General features: G+C 31.2%; 2 protein-coding genes across 4 annotated transcripts; both read right to left on the bottom strand.

Moving 5' to 3' along the window:
* Positions 1 to 1,079: 1,079 nt before the first annotated feature.
* Positions 1,080 to 16,699, bottom strand: LOC113521240 (ethanolamine-phosphate cytidylyltransferase). Of its 3 annotated transcripts, none has more exons than XM_026906717.3 (8): positions 16,499 to 16,699; positions 15,975 to 16,225; positions 14,405 to 14,471; positions 13,324 to 13,401; positions 11,284 to 11,461; positions 8,126 to 8,314; positions 4,656 to 4,814; positions 1,080 to 4,374 (listed from the first exon to the last, which is right to left on the bottom strand). In XM_026906717.3, exons 1-8 carry the CDS (start codon positions 16,549 to 16,551, stop codon positions 4,189 to 4,191), a joined length of 1,161 nt encoding a protein of 386 aa, XP_026762518.1. In that variant the 5' UTR covers positions 16,552 to 16,699; the 3' UTR covers positions 1,080 to 4,188. The 3 variants fall into 3 exon arrangements, with proteins under 3 accessions (XP_026762518.1, XP_026762520.1, XP_026762519.1); XM_026906719.3 differs by having other exon boundaries at positions 11,284 to 11,440; XM_026906718.3 differs by having other exon boundaries at positions 11,284 to 11,443; positions 16,499 to 16,698.
* Positions 16,700 to 19,124: 2,425 nt separating this feature from the next.
* Positions 19,125 to 27,479, bottom strand: LOC113521437 (meiotic recombination protein DMC1/LIM15 homolog). Its single transcript, XM_026906966.3, has 5 exons — positions 27,074 to 27,479; positions 26,515 to 26,682; positions 25,770 to 25,872; positions 22,652 to 22,819; positions 19,125 to 19,561 (listed from the first exon to the last, which is right to left on the bottom strand). The coding sequence occupies exons 1-5, from the start codon at positions 27,391 to 27,393 to the stop codon at positions 19,304 to 19,306; spliced, it is 1,017 nt and encodes a 338-aa protein (XP_026762767.1). The 5' UTR covers positions 27,394 to 27,479; the 3' UTR covers positions 19,125 to 19,303.
* Positions 27,480 to 27,789: the final 310 nt, after the last annotated feature.

Genomic DNA, 27,789 nt, shown 5'->3' with positions numbered 1-27,789 from the left:
ACTGATGTCCCATGTGGTCCCGACATAAAAAAGGACACTCCTTCTTTTTTTATGGATGTCGTAAGAGGCGACTAAGGAAGAGCGAGGGATGGGCAGAAGCGTGCCTCTTAAAACACTTACAAAGCCATTAACTGCGGTTGCCAATCCGTCTACCAAACGTGACAATTACTGACAAAACCCCATCTAGGAGGAGATTTATATTCATGCAATCAACAGTTAAAAGTTGAATTGAAGATGACACTTCAGCGTATACCGATAGCGCTGAAGATATTATCAAGTCCATTATCATCGATATAAAAAAGTCCTGTTTTCATCCTTAGTTATCATTTTTACTTTTTATACCAGTGAGATAGTAAACAAGCATACGGCCTATTTAATGGTAAGCGATTACCGTAACCTTTAAACTCCTGCAATATCAGAAGCATTATGTGCGTGTTGCAAATCTGTAGTAGCCTCTTTACCTTTTTTTGAAGAAGCCCATGCTGTAGTCTCTTGAGAAAAACTTGACGGGAAGCTTATTAGCATTCGTGAAACACACACATATTAAAAAATAATCATGATAACACCGAAAATTTAGCGATATTTATTATAAATTTTCATTTTAATATTACTTATTTTTTATTGATAATAGGCTTTATCTACATGAAAACATTTAGTAGCAACCATTAGTGCTGCCTCTGTAGAACAATGTAAGAACTAAAATTATAAAGAATTAATTTTTTAACAATTGATCTTGCAAATAGCACGTGATACCTGCTATGTATTTTCTCATTTCTTTTGTAACTACAAATGCAATAAAAATTCTTTATAACAGAGAAATTAGATATTTATCTGGTATAGTCTTAACTTAGACACTATAATAATATATAGTTAATACTGCTTTTGTATTAATAAGTAGCTTTTTATTGCTACATTTTTTTCTGCGTGGATTTCAGAAGTTGGAAATGTAATGAAATTTGTCATTTAAAGATGGTGTATTAAGTTAAACCTACATCAGATTTCAAGATAGACCTTCAGAAACACAATTGTAAAAACTGTATCCAATTTGATGCAGTAGTTTATACTATCAATAAAACAAATTTTGAACAATGTTCTTTTTATTTCTTTCTTTAATAGCGGCACAAGAAATAATTAGTATCAAGTTGTATACTGTATACCAGCATCTTATGTTAGACAGAAAAAGATAACATTTTAATTTTGGAGTGATTGCTTGGACGTTTTAACCTTGTAGATGGTTTCCATAGCATAATTACAATCGAAATGCATGCGAATAAATTGAAGGAACAGCTAGTCTTTTTACAATAACATACAATATATAGGCGGGCAAAATATGAATTACAAATGCATAGATACTTACATTAAAAATTGATGTTACACTATTCTTATATTATGTACCTACCTTAATAATGAGTAGCAAAATTGCTTATAACAATTCACATGGGCAACCATTTTATATTCGTATTAAGACATGTAGGTATGTTACCTTTTTGAATCGAGTATACAAAAATATTCGTTTATCTATACCTTTGGTGGTATATGTACATAATTACGAAACAATTAAACAGTAACTTACTTAGTGGCTAATATATTAACAATGTGAAATATTCATACTTATTAAATTTCTAAGGAAACAAGAATCTACATTATGATTAGACAGAAGGCGAAAGTCCTTTTGCATCCATAGCACTTTAAATGTATACCTAATATAAAAATAACATCCTTTATAGCGGCATTAGTTATATTACGAATAAAAAATTTATTTAATTCTCATACTTACAGTACCCGGCAATAAATATGTGAATACGCGATACCATCGCCTATGTTACTAATATGCCGTAACTATGTGGAGTGACAAAGATGATATTCTACACAGTTTAACAATTACTAAACACGAAAAAAGTAATCGCTTTGATTAATATAAACGACAAAAGCAATAATCTTTCTATAAAATTGGATAGTTACAATATGGCTATGTATGCGGGGCTTTGATGCACGGTCTAAGCCCCACATATATCGGACATACGATTCTTCTTATAATTATAGAATATTTACTGCCGGGTAGTTTTCTAATTTTAAAGACATTGGACTAAGGTTAATTTTTCTTTTTAGACAAGTTTTCGTAACGTTTTTACTGCCGCTCCATACATGTCGTAATTTCATTTTAAGAACTTATAACAATACCCCAAAGTGACCATTCTAGACCCCTTTATTTTTTTTAAGAATTTGGTGGTCGTCTTTAGCACTTAATATAAATAATTAACGGGTTATTACCACGAATATTTGTTTTGAACGCATTAATCATAACTTCATCATCATACCTGCATTTCATCAGTTACGTCGTGATTATGACTTGCAACAGGGTCAGAATAACTGTGCGAACTAACCCGTTAGCTATGTATATTAGACCACCTAGTTCTCCAATTTAGCAAATAAAAATTAATATAAATTTAATATTAGTTCACAGTACCCAACTTTGGTATCGGTAATCGGTATTGCAGACAACTACAGCTATCTACATACGCGATATAATCTTATTAGGCATTTGCTATTAAACATAACAAGAAGCTACTTGACCTTTTCCCCAACTTAATTTTTTTATTAATAAATACCTTGACCAGTGTCGCTTTTATCGCTTTTTAAAAGCATTTTTAAAACATTAAAATCTCCACACAAGGTAGCTGTTTTCAGCTATAGATCTCTAATATCTAAATAAATTTGTATGTGTAATAAAGTATATAAGTAAAGAATAAGTATAAAGTTGATATCTGCGTGTTTAAGTCTGTCATTTCATTTAAAGTCTTTTATATCTTCTAAAAAAACTAGACTTGTTCATTTTTCTTGTGCATATTAGAAACTAAATGAATAGAAACAAGCATACCGCTGTTAATCCAAGAGGGATTAATTAGGCAATTTCTTAGTGTTTACCATCATTGAAATTACTGAGATATTGTCAAATTGGGGCAGAAATTCAATGAACGTCCCCAATTGAAAATAATATATGATTTCTCTACATAGTACCTACAATAAATACTATCATCATAATCATTAATATATTACTGGTCTTTTGAAATATCACCATTTTCTGACAGAGTATTGATAAGACAGATAAATAAGATTGTTTCAGAAAATAAATCTTTTAGATAATTCATTATCATCTAATAATTATAACACAATTATGTTTAATAATAGTCAATTGACAAATAAATACACATTTTAATTATAAGTTTAACTAAACAGCACAACAACATATTGATACCGAAAATGTGAATTAAGATAAGGGACAAATAAAAAAAAAATTTGTTAATTAGTAGTAGAAGTAGTAAAATTCCTTTTATTTTTATTTTAACTTTTTTATACAACAACTACACAAGTTTCTTAGATTTGAAAAGGTTTTATTACTATTAAAGTTAAGATAATATTTATAGATATAGAGATAGGTTGTGTTTTTTATACCACTGAGGTGGCAAACAAGCATACGGCCCACCTAATGGTAAGTGGTTACCATAGCTTATTAAGAAAAGTTGTAAACACGTTACTTTACTGAAATACAAGAAAATAATGGGCAAATAAGTATCATATAGTTAGAGAGCTTTGTTTTATTTTGCTTTATCGTTCTGATTGCCATTCAAATTATATATTTAAAATTCTAGTTTTTTTGCTTAAAATTGCATTATTAGTTTTTAATATTTTTTAGACAGTAAACTGGTAAACGTATACGAAAATAAACTGAACTTTCTATCTCGTTCTTTATAATTACGCTACAGGCGAAGTTTGCAGCCAAAATAGCTATGTATAATCGTGACTAAAAACAATATAAAGTAATAGATAACTACGCCAAATATCAAAATTTTAAAATACCGCAACATTGGTAAGCTTAAAAAAAATTTTTAAATAGTGATTAATATATAAGTAGTATTTTTTTTTATTATGACGCATACTTACACTAGAAAAATAATTTTTGTGTGATCAATATTTTAACATTTTTAGCAAAAATATATATGGTAAGAATTGATTTTTCTGGAGGTAACGAAGTTTTAAATACACGCTTTGATAGAGCAAAATTCTGAATTCAACTACGTATATTGTTTATTTAAATGATTTTGTCTCTTACATTAATTCATATTCATGGTGTCGACATAAATAAATTATTAATATTTGGTAACAAATTATATAAGATTAATATTTGACTTAACTCGCCGCTTTCGTCGTATGTTCACAGTCTCCATTTAGCTTTATGTGGCCTTTTTGTAAAGCCTTAGTTATGGCAACTTCCTTTTGTTCTTTGCGAGAGTTTCGAACCTCGAACTCTAAGCGATGGCGGATTATTCGTTGAACTATATCATCTGTAGTCATGGTATTGCCCGAATTTAAAACCTGTAAAATATTTTTAATAAAGTCAGAAAAAAAGCGCGCGGTAAATTATATATACATTTTATAATAAATATAGTGGAATAAAAACTACAAAGTATTTTGAATAATATCGTACAGTGTAGATCATATTTATAAAGCTGTATTAAATTAAATTATAAAAAGCAAATGATCCAGTTTCTGTTTTATGAAAATTATCTAAAAACGACATTCAGTATTTTCGCTATTTCATATAGTTTTAATTATATTAGGTACATTTAAATAAAATTAATATATAATGTGCAAACCTTGAAGCATCCGCGCTGTTTGGGCACCGTGTAGGGATCGGACCCATCGGCGTCTAACACAGTAGGCGTCAACCCATGGCATACCACCTTTACGCGGAAATGATCCATTAAATCGGCGGTCACGCTGTACGGTGCTCCGATCACCACCTCGTGAACATACTGAAACATAATTTAATATTTATTAAGCAACTTCATAAAGAAATTGTGTATGTTATCCTATATTTTCACTAATTCAACCAGAGGGAGACTTTTTTTTATAAAAGTCGGTTTGAAGGGTGGGATATGGCGTGAATTTATAGGGTACAGAGGAATAACACCCGAGTCCTTAGGAATGGCAACGCATGGAGGGGGGTATCATGGGCGAAACAGTATGCTCTGTTATGTCCATGGTACTGCTCATGTCTATTGGGGACGGTTACCATTTACCATCAGGTGTGCCGTTAGCTTATTTGCCATTCTAAATTGTATAAAAACAGACTGTTTTTTTTTTTTGCAATCAATAGGTTTTGCTCCAAATTGGTGCTAGATTAATTTTGTCTTGATTGAAATTGCTGTTCTTTTTTGTGGAGCAAAAACATCATATACGTATATAAAGACTTAATACAAGTACGTCCACAATTTTATTTTTATAATAATATTTGCTCACAACTTCGTACGCGTAAATTTAGAAAGTAGTAGCTACTTATAGACAGCGTATCATAAAAAATACACCAGATTTTAAATTAGATCTTCGAAAATACAAGAGTGAGGGAACATACAGACATAAACAAAAAATTTAAAACTTAATATTGTAACTTTTATTGCCACTATTTTTTTATTTATTATCAGACGATATATTACATAATCAAATTACAAAACACATTCATAAAAATCACGCAGATTTATCTTGAATAGCTTCAAAATGAATTTATAAACAGCCCTTATTTTTCTTAAAAAAAAAAAAAATATATTACAGCCGACCTAAATAATAATTGGGATAGGAAAACGATGACTTCCATTTACAGACACCGTCCAGTAAAAATTATATTACATTAGTAAGGTCACACCGGAACCAATCGTTAGTTAAAATATAAAATTGTGTACCTAACGGTATTCACAAGTAAATATAACGTAATTTACGTGCAATGTAATGTTACAGACTTAAAAATGTCATAAGGTCAAACTATCGGTCAAAGGTCAGGTATAGTATAAAAATAATACTGAAGAATACAAAAATAATAAATAATATAGAAGCACCAGTATTTTTGCAATTAATAATAACTTAAAATTCAGCAAGTTAAATATTTATTGGCGAAGACATCGAATAATATAAAAAAAAAAACAGTCGAGTTGTAACCTTGATCTTTTTAAAATTTGATATTCAGTTGCGAAGATAATTGATATTTTTTCCGCGATTAAACCTGTTAATGATATTATCTTTGTGGAATTTATTTCCCAACATTGTTAAGTAAGTCATTTCTAATTATATCATAATCGCAATTTAAACGTTATTAAATTCATTAATTAATTTAATTCCAATATACGTAGATCCGTATAGCGGTAGCTACAATGCCCTGTCTTAAAAGCTCCGATGCCCTTAAAATACCCCAATAAAAATTACATAGATTCGCTTTTTGGACGTCACTCAATTATGGCTTGTGCCCTACCAAAAAGTTCTTTTGCCCTACCTTAAACATGGGTTTAGCTACGGCCCTGCATAGTTTAAGAGAAATAATAATTATATGAGTATATAGATGAAGGTGATGTGCTTTTTCAGAAGTTATAGCAATCGAGTGTTCCAATAAATTATGGTGTATAAGTGTTGTGTTACTTCATACTTCAAATGTTGGTTATGAATAAACAAATTATTATGTTAGTTAACATAGGATAGGAAAAATCCAAAAATAGTCTTAGAATTGACTGGTGCCCGTCCTAGAATTGACTGAGGCTCACCCCAGAATAAGAGCGAAGCTTGCAGTGATAAATATTAGTATAATGATACATATTGCACGTTTTATAAGGGGCCAGATCCTGGAAAATAAACTTAAATACACTAATGGTGGGCCATCAGTTTATTTTGTCATTTTAAATAACATAAAAAAAAATCTAAAGTACGAAGAGTCTATCGTTAAAACATAACTTTAAAATAATACAAAGGTCACTCATTGTAAACTAAACTGACAATGAAACATAATTTGCATACATACATAACTTCTTAAAACAATTGAGTGTATTTGGTGTAGAACAGTAAATAGTGCTGATCTAAATTTGATGTCGATAATGGTAAGATAGATTATATATATATATATATATATATATATATATATATATATATATATATATATATATATATATATATATATATATATATATATATATACAGTCGTACCTGTGAGTTATGCTACGTGAATCCCACGGAAATGTATTACCGACTTACTATCAAAACATTCCTTCATCTTTATCATTAAACTAATGCAGTCCACTAATGGACTAAAGCTAAGCCTCTCTATAAAATTTAATTTGAATCATCATAAATATATTTTTGGAATTTCCGGTCAAATCAATATTATTCTTTTATACCACTGAGGTAGCAAACAAGTATACGGCCGGTATAATCAGACCGAAAAAAAACTTCTCTCTTTTTTAAAGAATATTGTAGGAATGACAGATTTTATTATGAAAAACTTCGTAAGTACACATTATAATATAATGACTACCGATTTAACTTGGGTGTAATTTGGTTAAAAAAGCTTGTCTAGTTTCAGGACCATTCGAGATCCTTAGTCTTGAGTGGTTGAACCGTAAACGAGAGCTTGACTTTAGAGATTTATATAATAGGACATGAATATTCTAATAATTTGCTATAAGAACACTACTAATAATATAAATGTAAAAATTTCTAAAGATGTATGTATGTACTTTATCACGCTTAAACTTGTGAAATTTGATATACTGAGAGGTTATCCTAACTTATATATTGATTCACGGGAGCAAAGCCGTAGGGAAAAGTTAGTAAGGTATATTTAATAATAATGCTTCGTTCGTTAATGCTCGCAGGTCGTTGCACTTAACGTTTAAAATAAATAATATTGTTACAAATATATTAAACGGCACCGCATTATAAAAAGTATTAAATAAGTAATGGCAGTAAATTGTAACAGAGTTCTGGAAAATTAACAATCAGATTTTAAATGACTGTCACTTTACGGTATCGCTGAAGATGTATTCTTAAATGCTATCATAATAAATAAATGTAACCATTTATCTAGGGTTATCAGAATATTTCGACCAGGTTACGTGAGCTCAGCCAACTTAATTAACTATGGCCGGTACATGTATGTCGAAACGTCGAGAAAACCTAGATAAATTACTATATTTTATTTAATTATATTTAAATGATGAGCACCATAATGGATATTATTTATAAACCATAAATCATATAACGCGAAAGTCTTAGTGTCCTAAGTTAATAACTAAATAAATGATTTTACCTTACAAGCTAGTACAGAGAGCACGCGTTCATGTAGATTCATAATAGGGTAATTGGATCCTTTGTAGCGGTTGACCTCGAGGTCTGTGTGCAGGCCTACTATGAGAAAATCGCCTTGTTTATGTGCCTCCTCTAAGAAGTCTAGGTGTCCCACGTGAAAGAGATCAAATGCCCCCGCTACATATACCACCTGTAAAAATATGTTTAACATAATCAATAGGGGGAAGGGATTGTTAGGACTAAGGACCTAACATCTCCATTGGTAGGAATATATCCTATCAGGTCGACCTCCAAGTGGTTCGCCCTGGAACCATCGTGGTTATTTCTTGTGCAATGGACTAACTGACCTGAGGGCCTACCATGAAGTGTTTCCGAAATTTCGGGGTCGAGCAAAACAATTTAAAATTACATAATACGTACCGTTTAAAATTTTTTCAAATATCGTTTCTTTAGACTTGTATGGTAGAATTTATGACAAACAAAACGTTAAGCTCTATTTACTGGGCCGATTTCAGTATGATCGAAAACACAAAATTGAATCTGAAATTCAGAATTTCATTTCATGGTAAACCCCCTGCTTTCATCCTCACGTATCATCCCTCATTGGTGCCCCGCTAGTGTATACCATGGCGGGAAATGGAATTACCATTACATTATCACCCAATAAAAAATAATAAAAAAAAAAAACAAATAATTGGATAGAAAGGGATTCTTAGTAATGGAGATCCAGTAAGTATTTTTTTTTTACAACACAGGGGGCAAACGAGCATGCGGCTCACCTGATGGTAAGTGACTACCGCCGCCCATGATCACCCACAACACCAGCGGCATTGCAGATGTGCTGCCGGCCTTTTAAAAAGGAATATACTCTTTTCTTGAAGGTTATGTTGTCGTATCGGTTCGGAAATACTGCTGCTGGAAGTTGATTCCAAAGAATGGTTGTGCGTGGAAGAAAGTGCCTTGAAAAACGCACGGTGGAAGACCGCCACTCGTCCAGATGATTGGGATGAAACTTTAGTTTGTGGCGGGTTGTACGGTGGTGAAAATCAGCAGCAGGTATCAATCCGAACAATTCCTCAGAACACTCCCCATGATAAATTCGGTAGAAGATGCACAGAGATGCAACATCTCTGCGCAGTTTCAGTGGGTCAAGTCGGACAGTAAGGCGTTGACTATCGATAATTCGAGCCGCCCGACTTTGAAAACGGAAGGAGTTGGTATGAGAACAGTATTCCATATGCGGCCTGACTTGGGCTTTATATAATTTCCGGCGGTGTTCTGGCATGAAATATCGTCTCACCCTATTGAGCACTCATAACTTTTTGGAAGCTATCTTAGCCTTCTCCTCCAGATGACCGCAAAACTGGACGTCGCAAGATATATCAACGCCCAGAATTCCTAGACTCGACTTTTTATCAAGGGAAGTGCCCTGAAAGTGAGGAGATACGACACTGCCAGAAGTATCACTGCAAGCAATATACACAGATCGAGCTCCATGCGGTACACGTGAAACCTTCGCGGTTATTACCTGGTGAATTCGTCAAGATAAGTGAACGAAGCCGACTTTGGCGTCACTTGACATCCCTCACTTATAGTCAAACAGCGTATACTAATATGCCTTCGTGTAATATGATTTCGTGCGTGCGATAATTCTAAGGGTCGATTTTAAAGCGTCATTTCTCTAAACCCATCTTTAAAATAAAAATATAATTTCAATTTAATATCACAGCGAAATCTTTGTTCTAAGAACTAATATGAATACATTTAAGTTAAAAATTACTATAAATTTAGTTTATGATGAAACAAAATAAAACATTTGCGAAACTATAATAAAAAAAAATCATTTAGAGCAACGACGTCTTAGAATCGATCCCAATACATATATAATTCCACACCAAGAGCCTCAAAAAGCAAAATGTATCCAGTAAATTAAAATAAAAGTCTTTAAAATTTGAAATATTATTAACTAGTTTTTACCAGCAACTTCATCCATTTAAGATTGGAGTAAAAAGTCTTTCTTCATTTCATATATTACGTGTAATTAATATAAGGTTTTATTAAACGAAATATATCACAACCTAGATATAATTATATAGAAACTATTTGTCGAGTGTAAACCACCTTTATAAAGTCGGTTAAATGTGGGTAACGATCTTTATGTAAGCGGATATGAACATTACTACATCGTACATAAATATATATTTATAAAGATAAAAATATGTGTCGATAACTAGGAATGTTAATAACTGACACAAAAAACCGATAAGGTTTATTCCAATGTGAGGTTATTATTAACTCATAGTTACATTTAATTTAGTGTATCCTTTTGTTAGAATTGAACTTAATATATTATTTATATTAATAAGTAATATTTTATTATGGGTCTTATATATACTAAATACAAGAAATATTTATAAAAATATTAAATCGACAAAAAAGAATACAAAAAAAAAAATAATTAAAATTTTCGAAAAGATTACATATGCCCCCTACAGGCACGGCATTTGTTATTTTTGTATTAAACATATAGATATGGATAGATTAGAGCATCGATTTGATTATAAATCAAATCAATCTACAAATACACTGAAAGCAAGTAGGTACTAATATTACACATAAAAAAGTTTGTAAAGATTATGTTACTTAACTATTTGTTATCAAAATTCCTTACGTACGACAACTCTCTCAAAATAAAAAAAACTTTTAATAAAAAAGAATATGACGATTTAAAAAATCTTTTGTATAGGTCTACTTAAAGTCGATATAAAATTTGACAAATAGCTATAAAACTAATAATAATAATAATCAAAATAATTAACATTATTTTTTCTATTATAATAAAAAAAAAAAACTAAGAAAGAATAGCAGTAACAGTCAATACTTACTAATCCTATTAATATTACATATGCAAAAATTTTTAACGTTGGATAGATAGATGTTTGTTACTCTTTCACGCAAAAACTACTGAACGGATTTGTATGAAATTTGGTACTCGTGTACCATACGCTGTATATATCAACATGAAATTTGAAATGCAGGTAAGTACTATATGAAATGGAGAAAGACATCGGCTACTGTTTACCCCGGTCAATAAACGCATCCCGATCACGTGGGCGAAGTCGCTGGTAAAAGTTAGTATGTAATATAATTAATACTTACCCTATCAGTAGGCTTAGGCGAGAGACCACTGCTAAACTGGATGATCTTCTGCGTGGTGGGTAGGAACTGCGAACAACCAGTGTAGGGCGATCGTGCGGTGGAATCTGTGCCGAGATTTGACGAATGTTCCAGAGCCACGGAATATTCTTTGTCACCTCTCCTGGAGACGATAACATTCCTTAAGTGCAAAAATTAATCTGATATATAGCAATTGAAGTAAATAATTTTATTATTTGCTTTAATAAGAAGTATAGAATTTTGCCATGTGCTCCCGGTATAAAATGGGCTGCATCTTCCTTTCCCATGTGTTTCGTAAGAGTCGACTGAAGGAACTTAATCGTCAAGGGATGGGCTGCACAGCCCCTCTTAAAACAACACCAAAAGACTAACTGTGGTTACGAACCCGCCTGCCGAGCATAGCAACTACTGGCAAAACTCCCCTTAAGAAGGATTCCTATGTTGCAGTAATATGATAATTTTATATTAATGAACGAATAGAATTTTACAGGTCAGGAATATGATGATTTTATATTTTAATTTTCTCATTTAATTTTGTTTTCAATAAATGTTTATTATATTAATTTACTAGCATTACTCTACTCATAAACAATATCTATGTACGGTAATGAATGTGTCTGAAAGTAATTCAGTAGTGTAGTCAGTGTAATACTGAAGGGAAAGGGATTGTTAGTAATGGGGTCTAGCTGACCCTTTGCTAGTAATATAACCTGTCAGGTCGACCTCCACGTGGTTCCCCTTGGAAACCATCGTGGATAATTCTAATTGAATTGTCACGATGGGCTAAGTGACCTGCTTTCATCGTTACCTATCATGCCTCACTGGTGCCCCGCCAGCGTATACCGATAGCGCAGGCGAGGTTACCATTCCATTATCACCCATTAAAAAAAGTGTATTAGAGTGTTCTACTATTGAAGTTAAATAAATTACCCAAAGAATGGATCGTAAAATGACAAACAATTTCGAGCCTTCCATAACAAGGTGCGTGCAGCAGTAAAGTTAATCATTAGTACAGGAGATACTTAACATTGTTTATCGTTTTTCAACCCTTTTTTTATGAAATATATTTAATTTCACTGGTAGAACACTTTCATAAAAGAATTAATAGTTTACTATTAATATTTATTAATAAGCACTAAAGTAAAAAAATTGATAAATAGGTAGGTATCTACATTATATGGATCTTGCAAATATAAGCATTATAAGCACTTTATTATAATAACAAGTTTATTTCACTTCGTGCCTACATTATACATGGAGATGAAAAGAAACTAGGGCAAAGTCCAGTCCCTACTTATTACGTCCTTGTTACTAATTTACGTTGTTTCTTTTTACAACAACTTTAAAATGGAGGGAGGTTATCAACTTGACTTTTTATGTGTAGTTATGTGACATTGATTATTAATGTTTAATTTTTACCAGAAAGTATTAACACAAATAACTGATTATATTCAATAGATTACATAGATATTCAATTTTTAACAGTAAGGGTTTACACGAATAAACACTTTCTCTTAAAAATTTGTAGTAGTAGTTTGAAATGTATTTAACGATAACAGGTTACTAACTGTCAAGATTAAATATGGTTTTTAGTATTTGGTTTAAGAAATTTACTGTCACAAGTCTATTATCAGGCATTTTTTTTTTTTATTTTTATACTACGATTAGTACCTATATATTTGCAAATCAATGTTGAACACCTAGTCTTTTAAAACACATAAGAAGTCTCTATGTAAGTACACGATTTTTATAGCGTACTATGGAAGGAAAATATATTTTAATTAATTGCAAGTATGTTGCTTTGTGTAAATGGGGTACTGGTTTCCGGTTCCGGCTTTGATTCTCGTTTGGGCCAATTTACCAAACGAAATTATAAAATTTCAGATCATTTGAACACAGATGGAGGTATTCTAATCTATGCCCGCGTTTATTGTCTGGTATTTTATAATAAGTCGACAACCAGATTGTGTAGTACTTAATTAATACTATGAATAAATGTTATGATTAATAATTAATATTTACTTGAAATGTTCTCTGGTAAGTAGCAGCATTCGGCCAACTAAATCTGTTGTAGATACACCAGCTGTTCTCATCACCTCCCTAAAAATAAGAGGATAATGTGAATAACATCATAGATTATTATTATTTAATTAGATATGTAAAAATAAACATCAGAAACATTTTGACTCTCAGTGCTCACATATCTGTGATCATGAATAAGTAATTATAATACGAGATCTTTTCTCTCAAGAATCGAAACTACCGTCGCAAAAAGGGTGCCTTCTTTTATTTTTCACGATTTGAATATAGTTACATTTTGTCTAGCACGACCACCAGAATTTTACATCACTGGCTGCCTCTTTACGCTTCCCAGATGCGAATCTATTATTTCTTATTTCAGTAGATAATTTTGTAAAAAATATAATTTATTGTATTAGTTAACAGTAATGTAGTATATAACTATAATAAACAGTTCTGAATATATCATACAGTACATATAGTCTCAAAAGTAAACGGAGTTGTATCTATGGATACTGACAATTAATAATAAACTGGCATATTTTATTTTCTGTAAATATATATATATATATATATATACAAAGTACAGGCGACCAAACAGGATTACAAGCGTTTGTGTCAAATACGAAATAACCAAAATGTATTTTAAAGTAGTTAAACTGCTACACCATAAAGGTCATCATAATATTGTTCTATTAGTTAAATAATTCGTATTTATTAAGGAAAAAATACAGCATTTATAATTGATTTTAAAATTTCAGGGAGTACTTCTACATAATCAACAAACTAAAGTTATTATATAAACACAATCCTAACTAATAGATTCCAATAGCTCAATCTGATGGGATTCGAACCCACATACTTCTGTTATCTGGGCAGAGTGTGTCCCCAGTTACACCAAAGGTATACTATAAGTTGGTTACTCAAGAAAAAAATCATTCAACCACTTTTTCAAAAATCCCTGACAAACACAGGATTACTCGTTAAAAAACATTTTTGGATAAATCTTTACTAATATTGTAGATATGAGTGAGTTTGTATAGCATATTAAACAATCAATTGTATCTAGTATAGGTATAGGTACCTGTATCTACCAGCTTCTTTCACCAAATGATATGTATCAATTCCATCTGCAGTCACTGTAATATCATCTGTAAAGACATACTTTAATATTACCTCCATCATCATATTTAATATTATTTTTAAAGGAAGGCCTTGCCCCTTAAAAGCAGTACTTTACAAACTCTCAGATATGTCTTTGCAATAATAGTTAAAAGCCTCGCTCACAATCTAGGGTGGGCACTAAACCTTAAATGTGTTTATACTGCTACTAGAAAGGAACTTGTGGAGTTGTCTGACCTGAAAATACAGTTTTATAACAAGATTTTTACAAATCCTAAACAAATAATAAAATATATTTATAAAGCTTTTATTATACAGCAGCTTAATTTAAAATATTTTGTTGTTATAATTTTTTTTTTTAATTAAAAAATGTATCCACTGTATAAAATCTGTTTTTGAATCTCTATTATAATCACACTTGACACATGATTATTTTAGGTTTCACTTAAATAATAGATAATATAATATTTTTTAAAATGTTCATTTTCATAATTTGAAATAATTAGTATTTGAGTTTATAGTTGAACTACTATAAATAGTACTTGTTTATATAATATGCATGTTTATAATATACCTACATATAAATGAAGCCAAAATAGATAACACTTCTCTCTCAGAGAATTACAAATTGCTTACATAAAGCTATAACCTGCAGCTTGTCATTCAGTCATGGTCACATTGTAATTTTGAATAGCCTATAAAAGGTTATAAAAGATGAGGAAAGCTTTACTAAATGAGCTATCAAATTGCAAGAAAAAAAAATTTAAGTATGACTGATAGTTTAAGAGATTATATATATACAGATGCACTAAGCATTCAAACAAACAAACTCTTTCGTTTTATATATTAGTATAAAATATGCACTTATGAAATTAACCACTTTATCCCACAATGATTTCAGTAATTTAAATATTAATATCACAAAGTGCTTAAGTATGAAAATGAAAAACAGTATCATATAATTTTAAGTGTATGTGTATATGTATATATTTCTTTGAATGGGGCAATTGAATACACACAATACATCATATTTATCTCAGATTAGGGCAGACAGATACAGTGAACTGCAAATAATCTAAATAACTTCTTTTTATTTTATATTTCAACTAATTATTTGTTTTTCTATTATGAAAGCACAGTTTATATATATGTCATTAATTACATACTAATCTAACAAATATGATTTCCATTTAAGGTAATTGATCTGTAATATTTTCACAATTTGTCTTAAATAAATATATATACACATAATTTTTCTCTTTATACTTGTTGTAACTTATAAACAATTTTGGTATGTCTTTTAATCAATATAATAATGCAAAAAATAAACAAACAGCTATATTTTTTTTTACACTAGGTAAGTATAATTTAATTACCAATTAATTAATTTTATAATATTATTTACACATCAATAAAAACTTTTAATAAAAAATTTTTTGTTTATAAAAAGATATGCTATAATTGTGAAATAAGTAAATAACTCATACAAATTAGCCACAGATATTATAAGCAAATAATAAAAGATATTGTACCTCCATGTACACAAAAGTCGCACTGGTATTTGTCTAATGTTTCAAGTGTAGTAACATATGGGGCTCCCTCCACAACATGGTCCACCCATTTAATGGCACGAACCATTTTGTACCTTTCTTCTTGAGTAAACACGGGTGGCCCTTTGTGTTTGGCTATTTCCTCATCAGTATGTACTCCTACTATTAACACATCTCCCAGTGCTTTCGCCTGTCTCAATGAATTTGCATGACCAAAGTGAACCATATCATAACTGAAAAATAATTTAGAAATATAGTGAAGTTCGTGGAAAATAGAGACCGGATAATTTGAGACGATTTATTATGAGATCTGTGATTTTAAATAAGTACTAAATATTTTGCAATAAACCCTTAATTTATGACTAACGTGTATCGTTTGTTTTCAAATTAATGAAACGTCTGACTCATAACTAACACATATTTACTGTACTGTTTGTGTTCAAGGAACGCATGTTTTTAAAAATAGAGGAAGCATTAAAGAAAAGCTACAAAAATATTTTACTCACCACCCATCACACCAAACACGAATTTGTTTTTCCTGGTCATTTTTATTATTCATATTTTAAATGAGAGTAACAAAATATTCCTTTTTTATCTGCACTTATTAAATAATCAATATAATATTAAATAAAAACATGTAATTATTTATTCCGCACTTGATAGTAGATCTCTCAACAACGAATTCATGAATAGACTGATGATCTTTTAATGAAAGAAATGTCATTCATTCAAATGTCAAAAACTGCCAATACGCTAATGCCATCTACAAACGTCACGATTTGACTCACAATCGGTAAAAACGATTTCTACTCAGTAGCCAACTTGCCATAGTTATTACACCTATCCCCCGATTTACACGGTACTTGTTTTACACGTTGTCGCTTTTACACGGTTTTCCAAATAAGTTTTTTTTTTTGTTTTTATCGCACCCTACTAAATGCTAAAATCGAAATTTTGGATCGCTTTGGATCGTTTAATGTATTGTAATTAAATAAAAAAACAGTGTTTCCGTAATATATTACATATTTTAACCTGTCAATGCATTTATTTTTATTTCTGTGTACACCTAAAAATATTGAAAAAAATCACAACTGTTAAATAATAAAATTATGCATTTTCAGCAAGCTTTTCGATTTACACGGTTTTGACTTAAAATTTTTAATTTTCGATTTACACGTTTTTCTCAGGAACGTATCTACCGTGTAAATCGGGGGATAGGTGTAGTAGTACCTAATGAACTTGCTAACGGTCTTACTAATTGTAACTTATACTAAACCTTAACTATTATAACAACTTTATGTTAGATAGGTAGATATATAAATTCATATTCTACTTATAATCTTAATACTATAAGCAAAATTTACAGGATGTACTAAAGTACCTATCGCGCGCAGATGTGTTTGGCTGCTTTATCGGTTACTGATCTTTATGGTGTCAAACACCAATCGATCTCTCTCATATTGGTAGAAAAATTATGAAAATTATTTAGTATTTAGTTACTTTTTCTGCGCTTTCTTTCCTATCTATTATTATTGTTATTAGAATATTTTCTTACCGTTGATCTATTTTATTAGTTCGATAATCAAAGACAGTCGATATATATATATATATATATATATATATATATATATATATATATATATATATATATATATATATATATATATATATATGGAATGATAACTCTGCCTGCGCTAATGGGATACGCTGAAGGATGATCGATGAAAATAGTTTCCAGGGGGAACCGCGAGGAGGTCGTCCTGGTTGGTCATATTGCTAACATTGGGATTTTCAGTGTCCATTACTAATAATCCCTTTATCCCCCTCCCCCTCCTATATATAATATTATACAGGCTAAATAATACTCCTTCCTATATACTGCAGTCTAAGCGGTAATAAAACTTATCTTTACGGTGTATCCACAGAGTAGATGTAGATAGATACAAGACGATGATAACTATGACACTACTAGTACTAGTACCTATTATATTGTCTGTGTAAAGAGTAATATTTTGATTATAATATTATTACATACCATATTAACACAATCTAGGGGATTTTTTGTAAACGTATCTTCTGTTTTCTCCGCTGACTACAAGTAATTGGGATAAAGAGTTTCTAGTCATATTCTCTCCAATCCGTGATAGGAGCAGTAAGATAATGATCAACCCCTCTATTCTCAAGTAATCTCTTATAGTACGATTGACCGATTCTTATAAAACATATAAAATTTTATGTTGTGCAAAATTAAATTATTCTATTTTCTCATAAAGATGTCCTTATAAGAGACAGGTCTGATGTACAATTGTTTATTTTTTATTAAGAATGACAATGTGAAATGAATCTTATAACGGCTGATTACGGTTACTTTATTATATATGTTGACATGGGTTTTTTGTTTATATTCTTATTATATATAGAGGTACTTAGATTATAAAACCTCGATTGAAGAGAAGTAAGCCGGGTATTTAAATAGAGCGGCAAATCTAAGGCGGGGAATGACTGATAAAAGAGCGGCAAATATTATTTTCGTTCGGAGCCGCAAAATTGTTAGAGCAGGCACTGAGTAGAATCTAGGTATATCTAGATTCAACATAAATTCAGAGAGCACACAAAAATAAAGCCAACATTTTAATGTAAAATAGCGTAACGTATTGTGCATTTGTGAGTAGTATATTATTTTTATCTAATCATAGCGAGAAACTTAATTGGCTCGGTCGAATCACGCCACCACGCGCTATTGGTGTCGGATGTTAAACGATTTCATTGACTTTTGGACTTCTACACTATAGTAGAACGGAACGGCACGATCTGCATAACTGCAGAAAATTAATATTAAGATGCGTAAAGGCTAAAAGGTTATTGTGGATGCAATTATTATGTATTACGAAGTTGCAATTAGTCTCATTTATTTTAATATACAGTGAAACTAACTGCATTATATAAATAGCTTGTATTTATTTTTAACCAACTTCAAAAAGGAGGTGGTCTCAATTCTAATTAATTAAGAACTGGTAAATGTGAAGTGAACCTTTTTGTTTATTTCGAAGATATTATTATGATATTAAAAGTAAGTAAAATACGTTGATATTTTCTTACCAAAAATAATTATAAAAATAATGAATAGACTAGTTATAATAGACATTTTCCTACAATTACCCTAATTTACTTATTTAAATTTTAAAAACTTCATCTTTAATAAGTAAACATCAAAAATACGATATTACCTAAGAATCCCCACCTAAATAACATATTTAAATAAAACACAATTATTATGGTAAGTGCAATAATAAATAAGTTAATAATACACTTTAATCTTTAGCATCTGTTACTCCACCATTAGTTATGGCAAAGGTAGCTTCACTTTCAGGCAAATCTGGCGAATCATAGATTTTGGCGATTCGATTTTCACCACGGCCCTTTCGTAACGAGATTCTAGTGGTCGAAGCGTGGGCGAGAATGTTTCCTCCGATAGGCTTCTTCGGGTCCGCTTGGAAAGAGAGAGTCGCCCCAGGATCTGCTGTCATTTGGTTTGTTATGAATACTGCAACGTTGTATTCTTCTGATATCTGTTGATTTAAAAATAATACCAGTTTGGTGCGAGTTCTCACACACTCAACCTTCACGCTAAAGGTTTCGTACATAACAGAAATGACATAAAATGACGTTATATACTGTTTATTGTGTTTCTTATCTGTATTATAATATAAAAAAGAGGAAAGATTTTATTATTTGTTTGTTACTTCGTAATGGATAAACTGAAAACTGCTCAACAAACTTTAAACATTTTTTCATCTATAGAAAGCTACACTGTCAGTAAGTAGCATGGACTGTCTATATATTATTTTCGTAAACTCTATCCACCCGTGCGAAGCCGGGTCGGATCACTAGTATGAAATATACACCTAATAATAATAATTATTGCTATTGTAACTCCAATTTTCTTAATATTTCCATTAACATTAATAAAAACAATAAAGAATAGAAGAAGCAAAATGCTGGGCCAACTTGTATGTGTTGACATGAAGATTTTTTAAAGACCATACTCGAAGGAAAAATAGTGGGCAAAAAGGGAAGGGTAAGACCGAGAATTGACTACATGTGACAGATAAAGGAACACTATGTGTTATGTCGTATGAGGAGTCATAGGTATGGCATGGAATAGAACTGGCTGGTAGAAAATGCATGAATAAGAGTTCCATCTACAATAGGAAAATCTCAAATAAAAAAAGAAAAACTTTCATAGAACTTTATAAACTACTGTTTCAGTCTTCACAAACTTCGGAGATAAGGGACAGATGATATTTCTTTTTTTACATTTATGATCATTTAGTATGTACAAAGGAAGTCCTTTTATAATAAATCTAACTTAATTATTTTAATAGTCTCACTATTAAAATAATTTTGAAATATTAAATACTACCTCTTTTGAAACCTCGAGCAAAGAAACTAATTTTTATTTTCAATTATTTCTTTTGAAATAAGTGTGAAACGAAGATATCTAAAATTTTCCAAATATCTTATATATAAAATTCTCGTGTCACGGTGTTTGTTACCAAACTCCTCTGAAACGGCTTTACCGATTTTCATGAAATTTTATGTGGATATTCGGTAGGTCTGAGAATCGGCCAACATCTATTTTTTATACCCCTCAATGATAAGGGTGACCCACCCCTAAAAATTTTTTTTTTATTTTTTTGACAAAATTTTTTATTTTTATTTAAATGTGATTTATCATTGAAAAATATATACAACTTCAAATTTTCACCCTTTTACGATCAACCCCTGTTTTTTAAGCGCGATTTTTATATTCCGCAATAAGTGGTAAAACAACGTTTACGGGGTCAGCTAGTATAATATAATATATACAATAAAGCGCTCTTTCAGACTGACGGACATAGTCCTACCATGAAAGTTCCGTTGCATTTTTATGGTACGGAACCCTAACACGGAGAAATACTAAAACATAATATGAAAATTATAATCGCCTACGCGTACTCCTAATTCCTAATTATTATTACGCATGAAATTGTAAACATGGCATAGGTCATCTGCATGTAAATATGACATTGTTTTATATTAAGACCTACTTTTTAAAATAAATAAACAAAACCAGCGTTTAATATAGAACTTATCGGTTTAAGTTTAATTTAAAGTTATCTATATTGTTACTTTTCTTTATATCTATCTTCACGCCAAGTTCCTTGTGGGTTAGCAGTAGGAATAGAATCGAGAGGGAGTATTTTCCTACTTTAATAGACGCCGTAAAGTACTTATATTTTAAATTATAACACTCAGTAAATAATATAATAAATACAATTTATGTTTTCTATCTGCATAAGGATCTAATACTAACGTCAATCTAATAGGTACTATATAACAGAGAGGTCATAAGCAATCACAACCAATTTTCTTATCGAAACCGAAGTAACGTCTGGGTCAATCGCCCCGTGTAGTGGTATGATGTAGCCGGATGTCTATTATCGCCCTACCCATTGATCTTGAACCTATGTATTAATTAAAGTCTTAAATTATATATTATGCATTGATTTTAGCTTTTTTGGCATTGACTTGTCGAGTACTTAAAGCAGTAGATAAACGTGTTTGTTTATTTGTTTGTAAAAGTTTTATCAACCGTTTTCAAAAATAAAGAGACTCTCGATTCGGTTATATTTTTTATGTTTATTACCTCATAACTTCGTCAGTTCTAAATCGATGGATGACAAATTATTTTTTATCTGAAAAGATATGCTTACAGATTTGTACCATAGAGATTTTATCAAAATCTGTTTAGTAGTTTAGTTTTTAGATCAAAATAACTGGTTATGTCACAATCGAAGTCAGTATTTTTTGTGAGATAAAAACTTTAATAATTGTATATTCACATTTAATATAGATATCAGTTTATAAAGAAAAGGAACAGAAACACAAGCGACTTATTCCTTAAAGAGATTCCTTCCAGTCAATTTTGAGAGCAAAAGTTGATAAGTTATCAAAGTAAATTTCTTGCGGGTTTGACGATAAAATTACGATTTTAAAGTGTTTTTTTTTTATGCAACTTAGAATGGCAAACAGGCTGACAGCCCACCCGACGAAAAGTGGTAACTGTTGCCTAAAGACATGAGCAGTACCATGGACATAACAGAGTATACTGTTTCACCCATGATATATCCTATGCGTTACCATACCTGAGAACTCATGTATTATTCCTCTGTATCCTGTAAATTCACTGTCTTTTGCCACCCTTCAAACCGAAACACAGCCATGCAAACACAACTGCATCAAGGTAGGGGGAAAAGGGATTGTCAGTAATGGAGACTGAGAATCCTATTGCTAGCAATATACCCAACCAGGTCGATCTCTTCGCGGTTTTCCCTGGAAACTATCATGGTTAATTCCTGATGAATTCATCATGATGGGCTAACTGAACTGTTTTCATTCTCATCTATCATCCTTCACTGGTGCTCCGCCAGCGTATCCTGTTAGCGCAGGCGGGGTTACCATACCATTTTCACCCATAAAAAAAAACTGCATCAACTTGTACAATGAATTGTACAAAATCTCCCTTCGGATGAAATAAATAAAATGTACGTAAACAAGTATATTTGAATAAAAATGATTTGAACTTAAAATTAAAATGTATAATTTTTACGTCGTACCTTTTGTAACCGTGATAAAACCTGAGCCAGTTTCTGTTGTCTGTCGGCTAGCTCGCCTCGTCCTGAGAAGTCAACGCGGAAGAGCGCCATGATGGAGTCAATAATCAGAAGCTTGAATACTCCCGCCTCTTCATGGAACTTCGCCGCTACGTAGTCCAAGAGTTCAGCCTAGGTTTATAATATAATTCATAATATATATTTTATAAAATAATTAGCTGATTCATCTATGGGGTTAATTTTGTCTTATGGGGATAAATACTATCCTATCCCTCAAGTTTAAGCCAAAAATACATATTAACAAAATTTCATTAAACTCTGTTGGGTGGTTTTGGAGAATAATGTGAACGGACATGGGATTTTTATATATTAAGATAATTACTCTCTCTCTCTCTCTCTCTCTCTCTCTCTCTCTCTCTGTGTGTGTGTGTGTGTGTGTGTATGTGTGTGTGTGTGTGTTTTAAACTCCCAATTTTTTTTACCAGGTAATTTATAATTATAATTATAATTCCGATTAGGTGTGACACGGTGCGAACAGTACAGTAAGTATCTAATGTGGGAAATGTATTGTTAGTAATGGGGAGGCTAGTCTCCACTGCTATCAATATACCCTATCAGGTCGACTTTCATGCGATTTCCCCTGGAAACCATCATGACTAATTTGTCGTTGAATTCATCACGATGGGATAACAGACGTGCCTTTTTATCCTCACTACATCCCTCACTGGTTTTATCGGTTTTATCGACATCGGTTTAAACTGACGGGAGCTAGTGTAAACCGATAGCGCAGGCGGAGTTACTATTCCATTATCATCCATAAAAAAGTAGGCATCCAAGCGGTAAATAAGATTTTGCTAATTGTAGGTAGATGTAAAGAGATATTTATGTAATTATCTACACTCTATGTAAATTAGTATTTTTTTACTAAAGATGGTTTGTACAAATCATAATGACAAATATTATTGTAAGTAAATATCACTGGATATACATGCACAGCGCCATCTAGTCCCAAATTGAGTACAGTTTGTACAATAATAAGTTTTATTTATTTAGTTCCTTGTATCTACTTACAATTATGTAGATATGAAATAAAAAAATCAATGATCTATCATTTTGTTTTAATCAAATCATAAAAGAATCTTTTGTAATCTTGACAAGTTGTTTAATAACAATAGGTTTGTACAAAGTACATATCTATCTATCTACACATGATTCGTTGTAAAGTGAAAATTATTAGATATATTTATCTAAAAGATAATAATACTAGGTAATCTTTTTATTCATAAAAATTTTAAGTTACACTGTAATAATACTAAGTAGGTAATTAGGTCAGTACCTGATGTCAATGATTCAAACAAATAACGGACATTCTTAGTAGAGGAAGATGGTATGGTAACCCGGTTTGCGCTATCGGTATATACTGGCGGAGTAATAATAAGGGATGATTGAGTGAGGATGAAGTCAGGTTAGTAGATCTGTTGTGATGAATTCACCAGGAATTTAACGTGGTGATTTCCAGTAAGAGCCGCGTAAAGATCGACTTGACAGTAAATGTGGGTAAAATTTAGTAATATTTATATATTGCAGTTACAATATCTATACATATATATTATCCCAATAACAAATACATATCAGTTATCCAATATATAATATCGAAAAAACAACCCGATCGTAAAATGGTAAGGGCGATATCGCAATGGGTAGTCATTAATGTTCAAAAGAAGTAAATATAGTATAGATGTCGGATATTACCCATTTTTACTGGACAAAAAAAAATGTTAGGAATGGTACCCACTAGAACCCCATTATTAATTATCCTCTCTTCCCTAATAATAATTATTATAATTATTTTTCCTAAAAATTATCATAAGATATATTTATTGCAATGTGAACAAGTCATCAATGTCAAGATAAATAGCGTACATAAATACCAATTGGTGCGTTTATTAAATTTGTATGATGGATGAATATCCTTCACATAGTTCGTGAAACAGTCATGCCTAGTCGTGACCATGCATCATAAATGTAAAGATTCTCACGAACATAAAATCAATTTCCGCGTATCTCGATTGTTGGTCGATCATTATTTAGCCATAGGTTTTTGGATTGGCTATAAAAAAATTATCTATGTTGTTAGTCACGTCACATTCCGGAAGGAAGTGCAAGAGGTGCGTATGACTAACAGGACTCAATTCGCTTTATTTTAAGTCCCTTAACCATCATCAAAAAAGTAATTGGGAATTGGGAACAACCTTTGGCCCGTACATAAATCAATACATATGTGTTAATAAAAAAAGTCGTTACAATAGAAATACTTTTTTTTGTTGGATGATAATGGATTGGTAACTCAGCCTGAGCCAACGGGATACGCTGGCGGAGCACCAGTGAAGGGTGATCGATGAGAATGAAAACAGGTCAGTTAGCCTATCATGATGAATTCATTAGGAATTAATCATGATAGTTTCCAAGGGGAACCGCGTGGAAAAAAAAACATTGGCGCATTTAAGATCATTTTACAGAGGGGGAAGGGGCATTGCCCTTGAAAAAGTCACGTATGTACTCTCAGACGTGTCTTTGTGAAGCTTTGCTCACGTCCTGGAGTGGACACCAGATGATTCTGAGGTCGCCATGGCCCACCTCTAAATATGCTTATGGGTATAACACGTAATATGATATACTGAGTATATGATTATAACCGTTTATCATCTATGGGTAGGTAATATATAACAATATATTTGCAAAATAACGGATATAATAATTATTAGTACTCGATGCATATGATTATTTATGTATGTATATTAACTATTTATCAATAACATTTTGCTATACCCAAACAGGGTGCATGTAGTTATTCTTTATAAGTACATGCAGCTTGTTTGGACTTTACACTGTATGCAACTTTATATTATGTACATGAATGCATTATAATAATAAATAAATATATAAGTATCCGACAGATATAGGCGATAACGAAACCATCAATGTCCCAGGAACCCAATATACAGTAATTAGAGCTGCACCCATATTATCCATGCCTACCTCTGACGGGCCATATACTTTTACCATATATATTTGCTATCATTATCACAGTAAGTATAAAAAATATATAGAAATTGTTCACCTGGTGTTCAGAAGTATAAGCTCTAGCATATAATACGTTATCCAATACAGCATTTTGATCCAAATTAAATCGATCTGCGATCGGTCGTAATCTATCTGGGCGGCTGGTATTCGAGTCAGGGAAAGTGACAAATAAGATACAATATACTTTATGAACTATTCATGCATTCAATAGCTGTAAATGCAATACAAGTTACAAATGATAAAATTGCATCTCCACAATTTTTTTTATCAATCTTGTCAATAAAAATATTTGAATATTTTTATGTGACTATGATGTTCATGTGGGTAACTTTAATACATTTGAATAAAACATTTGAAAATTGTAGTTTACTTCAATGTTACATAATTAATATTATGAATCATTAACATGGTCAGTTTAGAACTTTAGGTTTTTTTATGATGATAATGGAATGGTAACCGCGCCTGCGCTATTGGTATAGTAGTAGTACTAATAGTATATATTGGTATCATATATGATTTCAACTGAAATTCAGCACGATAGTTTCCAAGAGGGACCACGGGGAGGTCGACTTGATAGAGTGCATTGCTAGCAATGAGACTTGTAGTCCCTTTCTCTTCAGACCTTTAGGTTGTCATAAAGTAAGTTTTTTTTTAATTAATATTAGTATTATTACATATTATGTAGCAATAGCAAAAGAATAATGAGTTCTAGGGGAAAAACCTATAAACCTAAACCTAACGAGAGGTATTGGGATTTAAGTGTCCATGCAATAAAAGGATACAAAGTGTGTTCCGTATCGAGGAACATGACCTTTCCACCATGGTATCCTGTCGAATTTGGAATTTGCGTGGTAACGCACAATGTGTGCGACAGCTGTGTCTTTCCAGTACGGAATTCTCCAAATACTTCTGTAATTGCCATTGATTCTATACCGCCTGCAAGGAGTTTACTGAAACGTGATTTAATTTGGCTTTTGTTTATCATTTATTGCATAATAATACTAAAAAGTAACGAGACAATTAGTACGTGGAATATTTTTTCGAAAATTGTTTTAGTTGGTTTACGAGTAATAAAAATATTTTAAATTATTCCAAGACTAGTTTTTATAAGCGACGCTTTATCCGCATGACCGCAATATGTTGAGAAAAATACATAAAAACTAAGACTCTTCATGCTAAGTACTACGTTATACTAAATTAAATAACGATTGGTTTAACAGTTAAGCCGCCTAATAGCTAACTATTCATATTTATGTTAGTAAAGATAAACAAAAACTAAAATAGCCGAAGCTAACCGGTTTAGAAACATTTGCACAGGATTTCCCTTTTTAGTATACTTACTCAAGTTCATTACTTCCGGTACTAATCTTAAATATTTGTTTTCGACGATCGCTAACTTCTAGACCAGTCATAAATCCAAGAGATGCTACTTTTTGACAAGCTTCTTTAATTTTATCTACCTTTGCTTCAGAAAAGCCTTTTATATTGTTTAATTTTTTCTTTGTTGTCATTTGAATTCCTTTAATAGTACAAATACCTGCCGCTTTTAATTTCTTAATATCTGCTACATTTATGCCGTGGTTTTGTAAAATATCAACATTTTGAAAAAAAGTATCCTCCTCATCATTTTCAGAAATATTATCTTCTATGACGTGATCCATTTTACACGTATTGATATAAAGACCATAGGAAATTATAAGGTTAGGTATTTAGGTAATAATTTAGAATTTTTGGGTAAAGAATTCGGTACCTACAGTTATTCTATAATATTTTTAATTTTACCGCGAATAGTCTTTTTTTTATAGAGTCATAGATTAATAATTATCTATGTTCCGCAAAATATCATAGATTAAAAATAGTACATCCATAGAGAAAAATTATTTGCAATTAACAAATATTGTGCAATCATATCGTGATGAATTGCTAATACAATAATAATGATTGTTTTTTAATCATTAGATTAGCTATATTCTGTAAATTGCACTTTGCCAAATAGCTCCACAAGCAATCAAATAATAAAAAATAGAACTAACTATTTACGTAGTAATTAATGATTC

The sequence above is a fragment of the Galleria mellonella genome, unplaced genomic scaffold (assembly GCF_026898425.1).
Source record: "Galleria mellonella isolate WM207_F2 unplaced genomic scaffold, CSIRO_AGI_GalMel_v1 utg55, whole genome shotgun sequence".
In the NCBI taxonomy this organism is placed as follows: Eukaryota; Metazoa; Arthropoda; class Insecta; order Lepidoptera; family Pyralidae; genus Galleria; species Galleria mellonella.
The sequence above is the reverse complement of the archived record's forward strand: the minus strand, read 5'-3'. Positions and strand labels throughout refer to the sequence as shown.

Bases quoted from the DNA above. Each gene is read 5' to 3' on its own strand.
- LOC113521240 (XM_026906717.3), bottom strand. From the start codon at position 16,551: ATGAATAATAAAAATGACCAGGAAAAACAAATTCGTGTTTGGTGTGAT. The intron at 13,402-14,404 runs GTACCTATACCT...TCTTATTTTTAG, and splicing joins AAAGAAGCTGGTAGATACAG to GGAGGTGATGAGAACAGCTG. The intron at 4,375-4,655 runs GTTTGCACATTA...AATATTTTACAG, and splicing joins AACAGCGCGGATGCTTCAAG to GTTTTAAATTCGGGCAATAC.
- LOC113521437 (XM_026906966.3), bottom strand. From the start codon at position 27,393: ATGGATCACGTCATAGAAGATAATATTTCTGAAAATGATGAGGAGGAT. The intron at 26,683-27,073 runs GTAAGTATACTA...ATCACGTTTCAG, and splicing joins ACCGGAAGTAATGAACTTGA to TAAACTCCTTGCAGGCGGTA. The intron at 22,820-25,769 runs GTGAACAATTTC...TTATAAACCTAG, and splicing joins CTTATACTTCTGAACACCAG to GCTGAACTCTTGGACTACGT.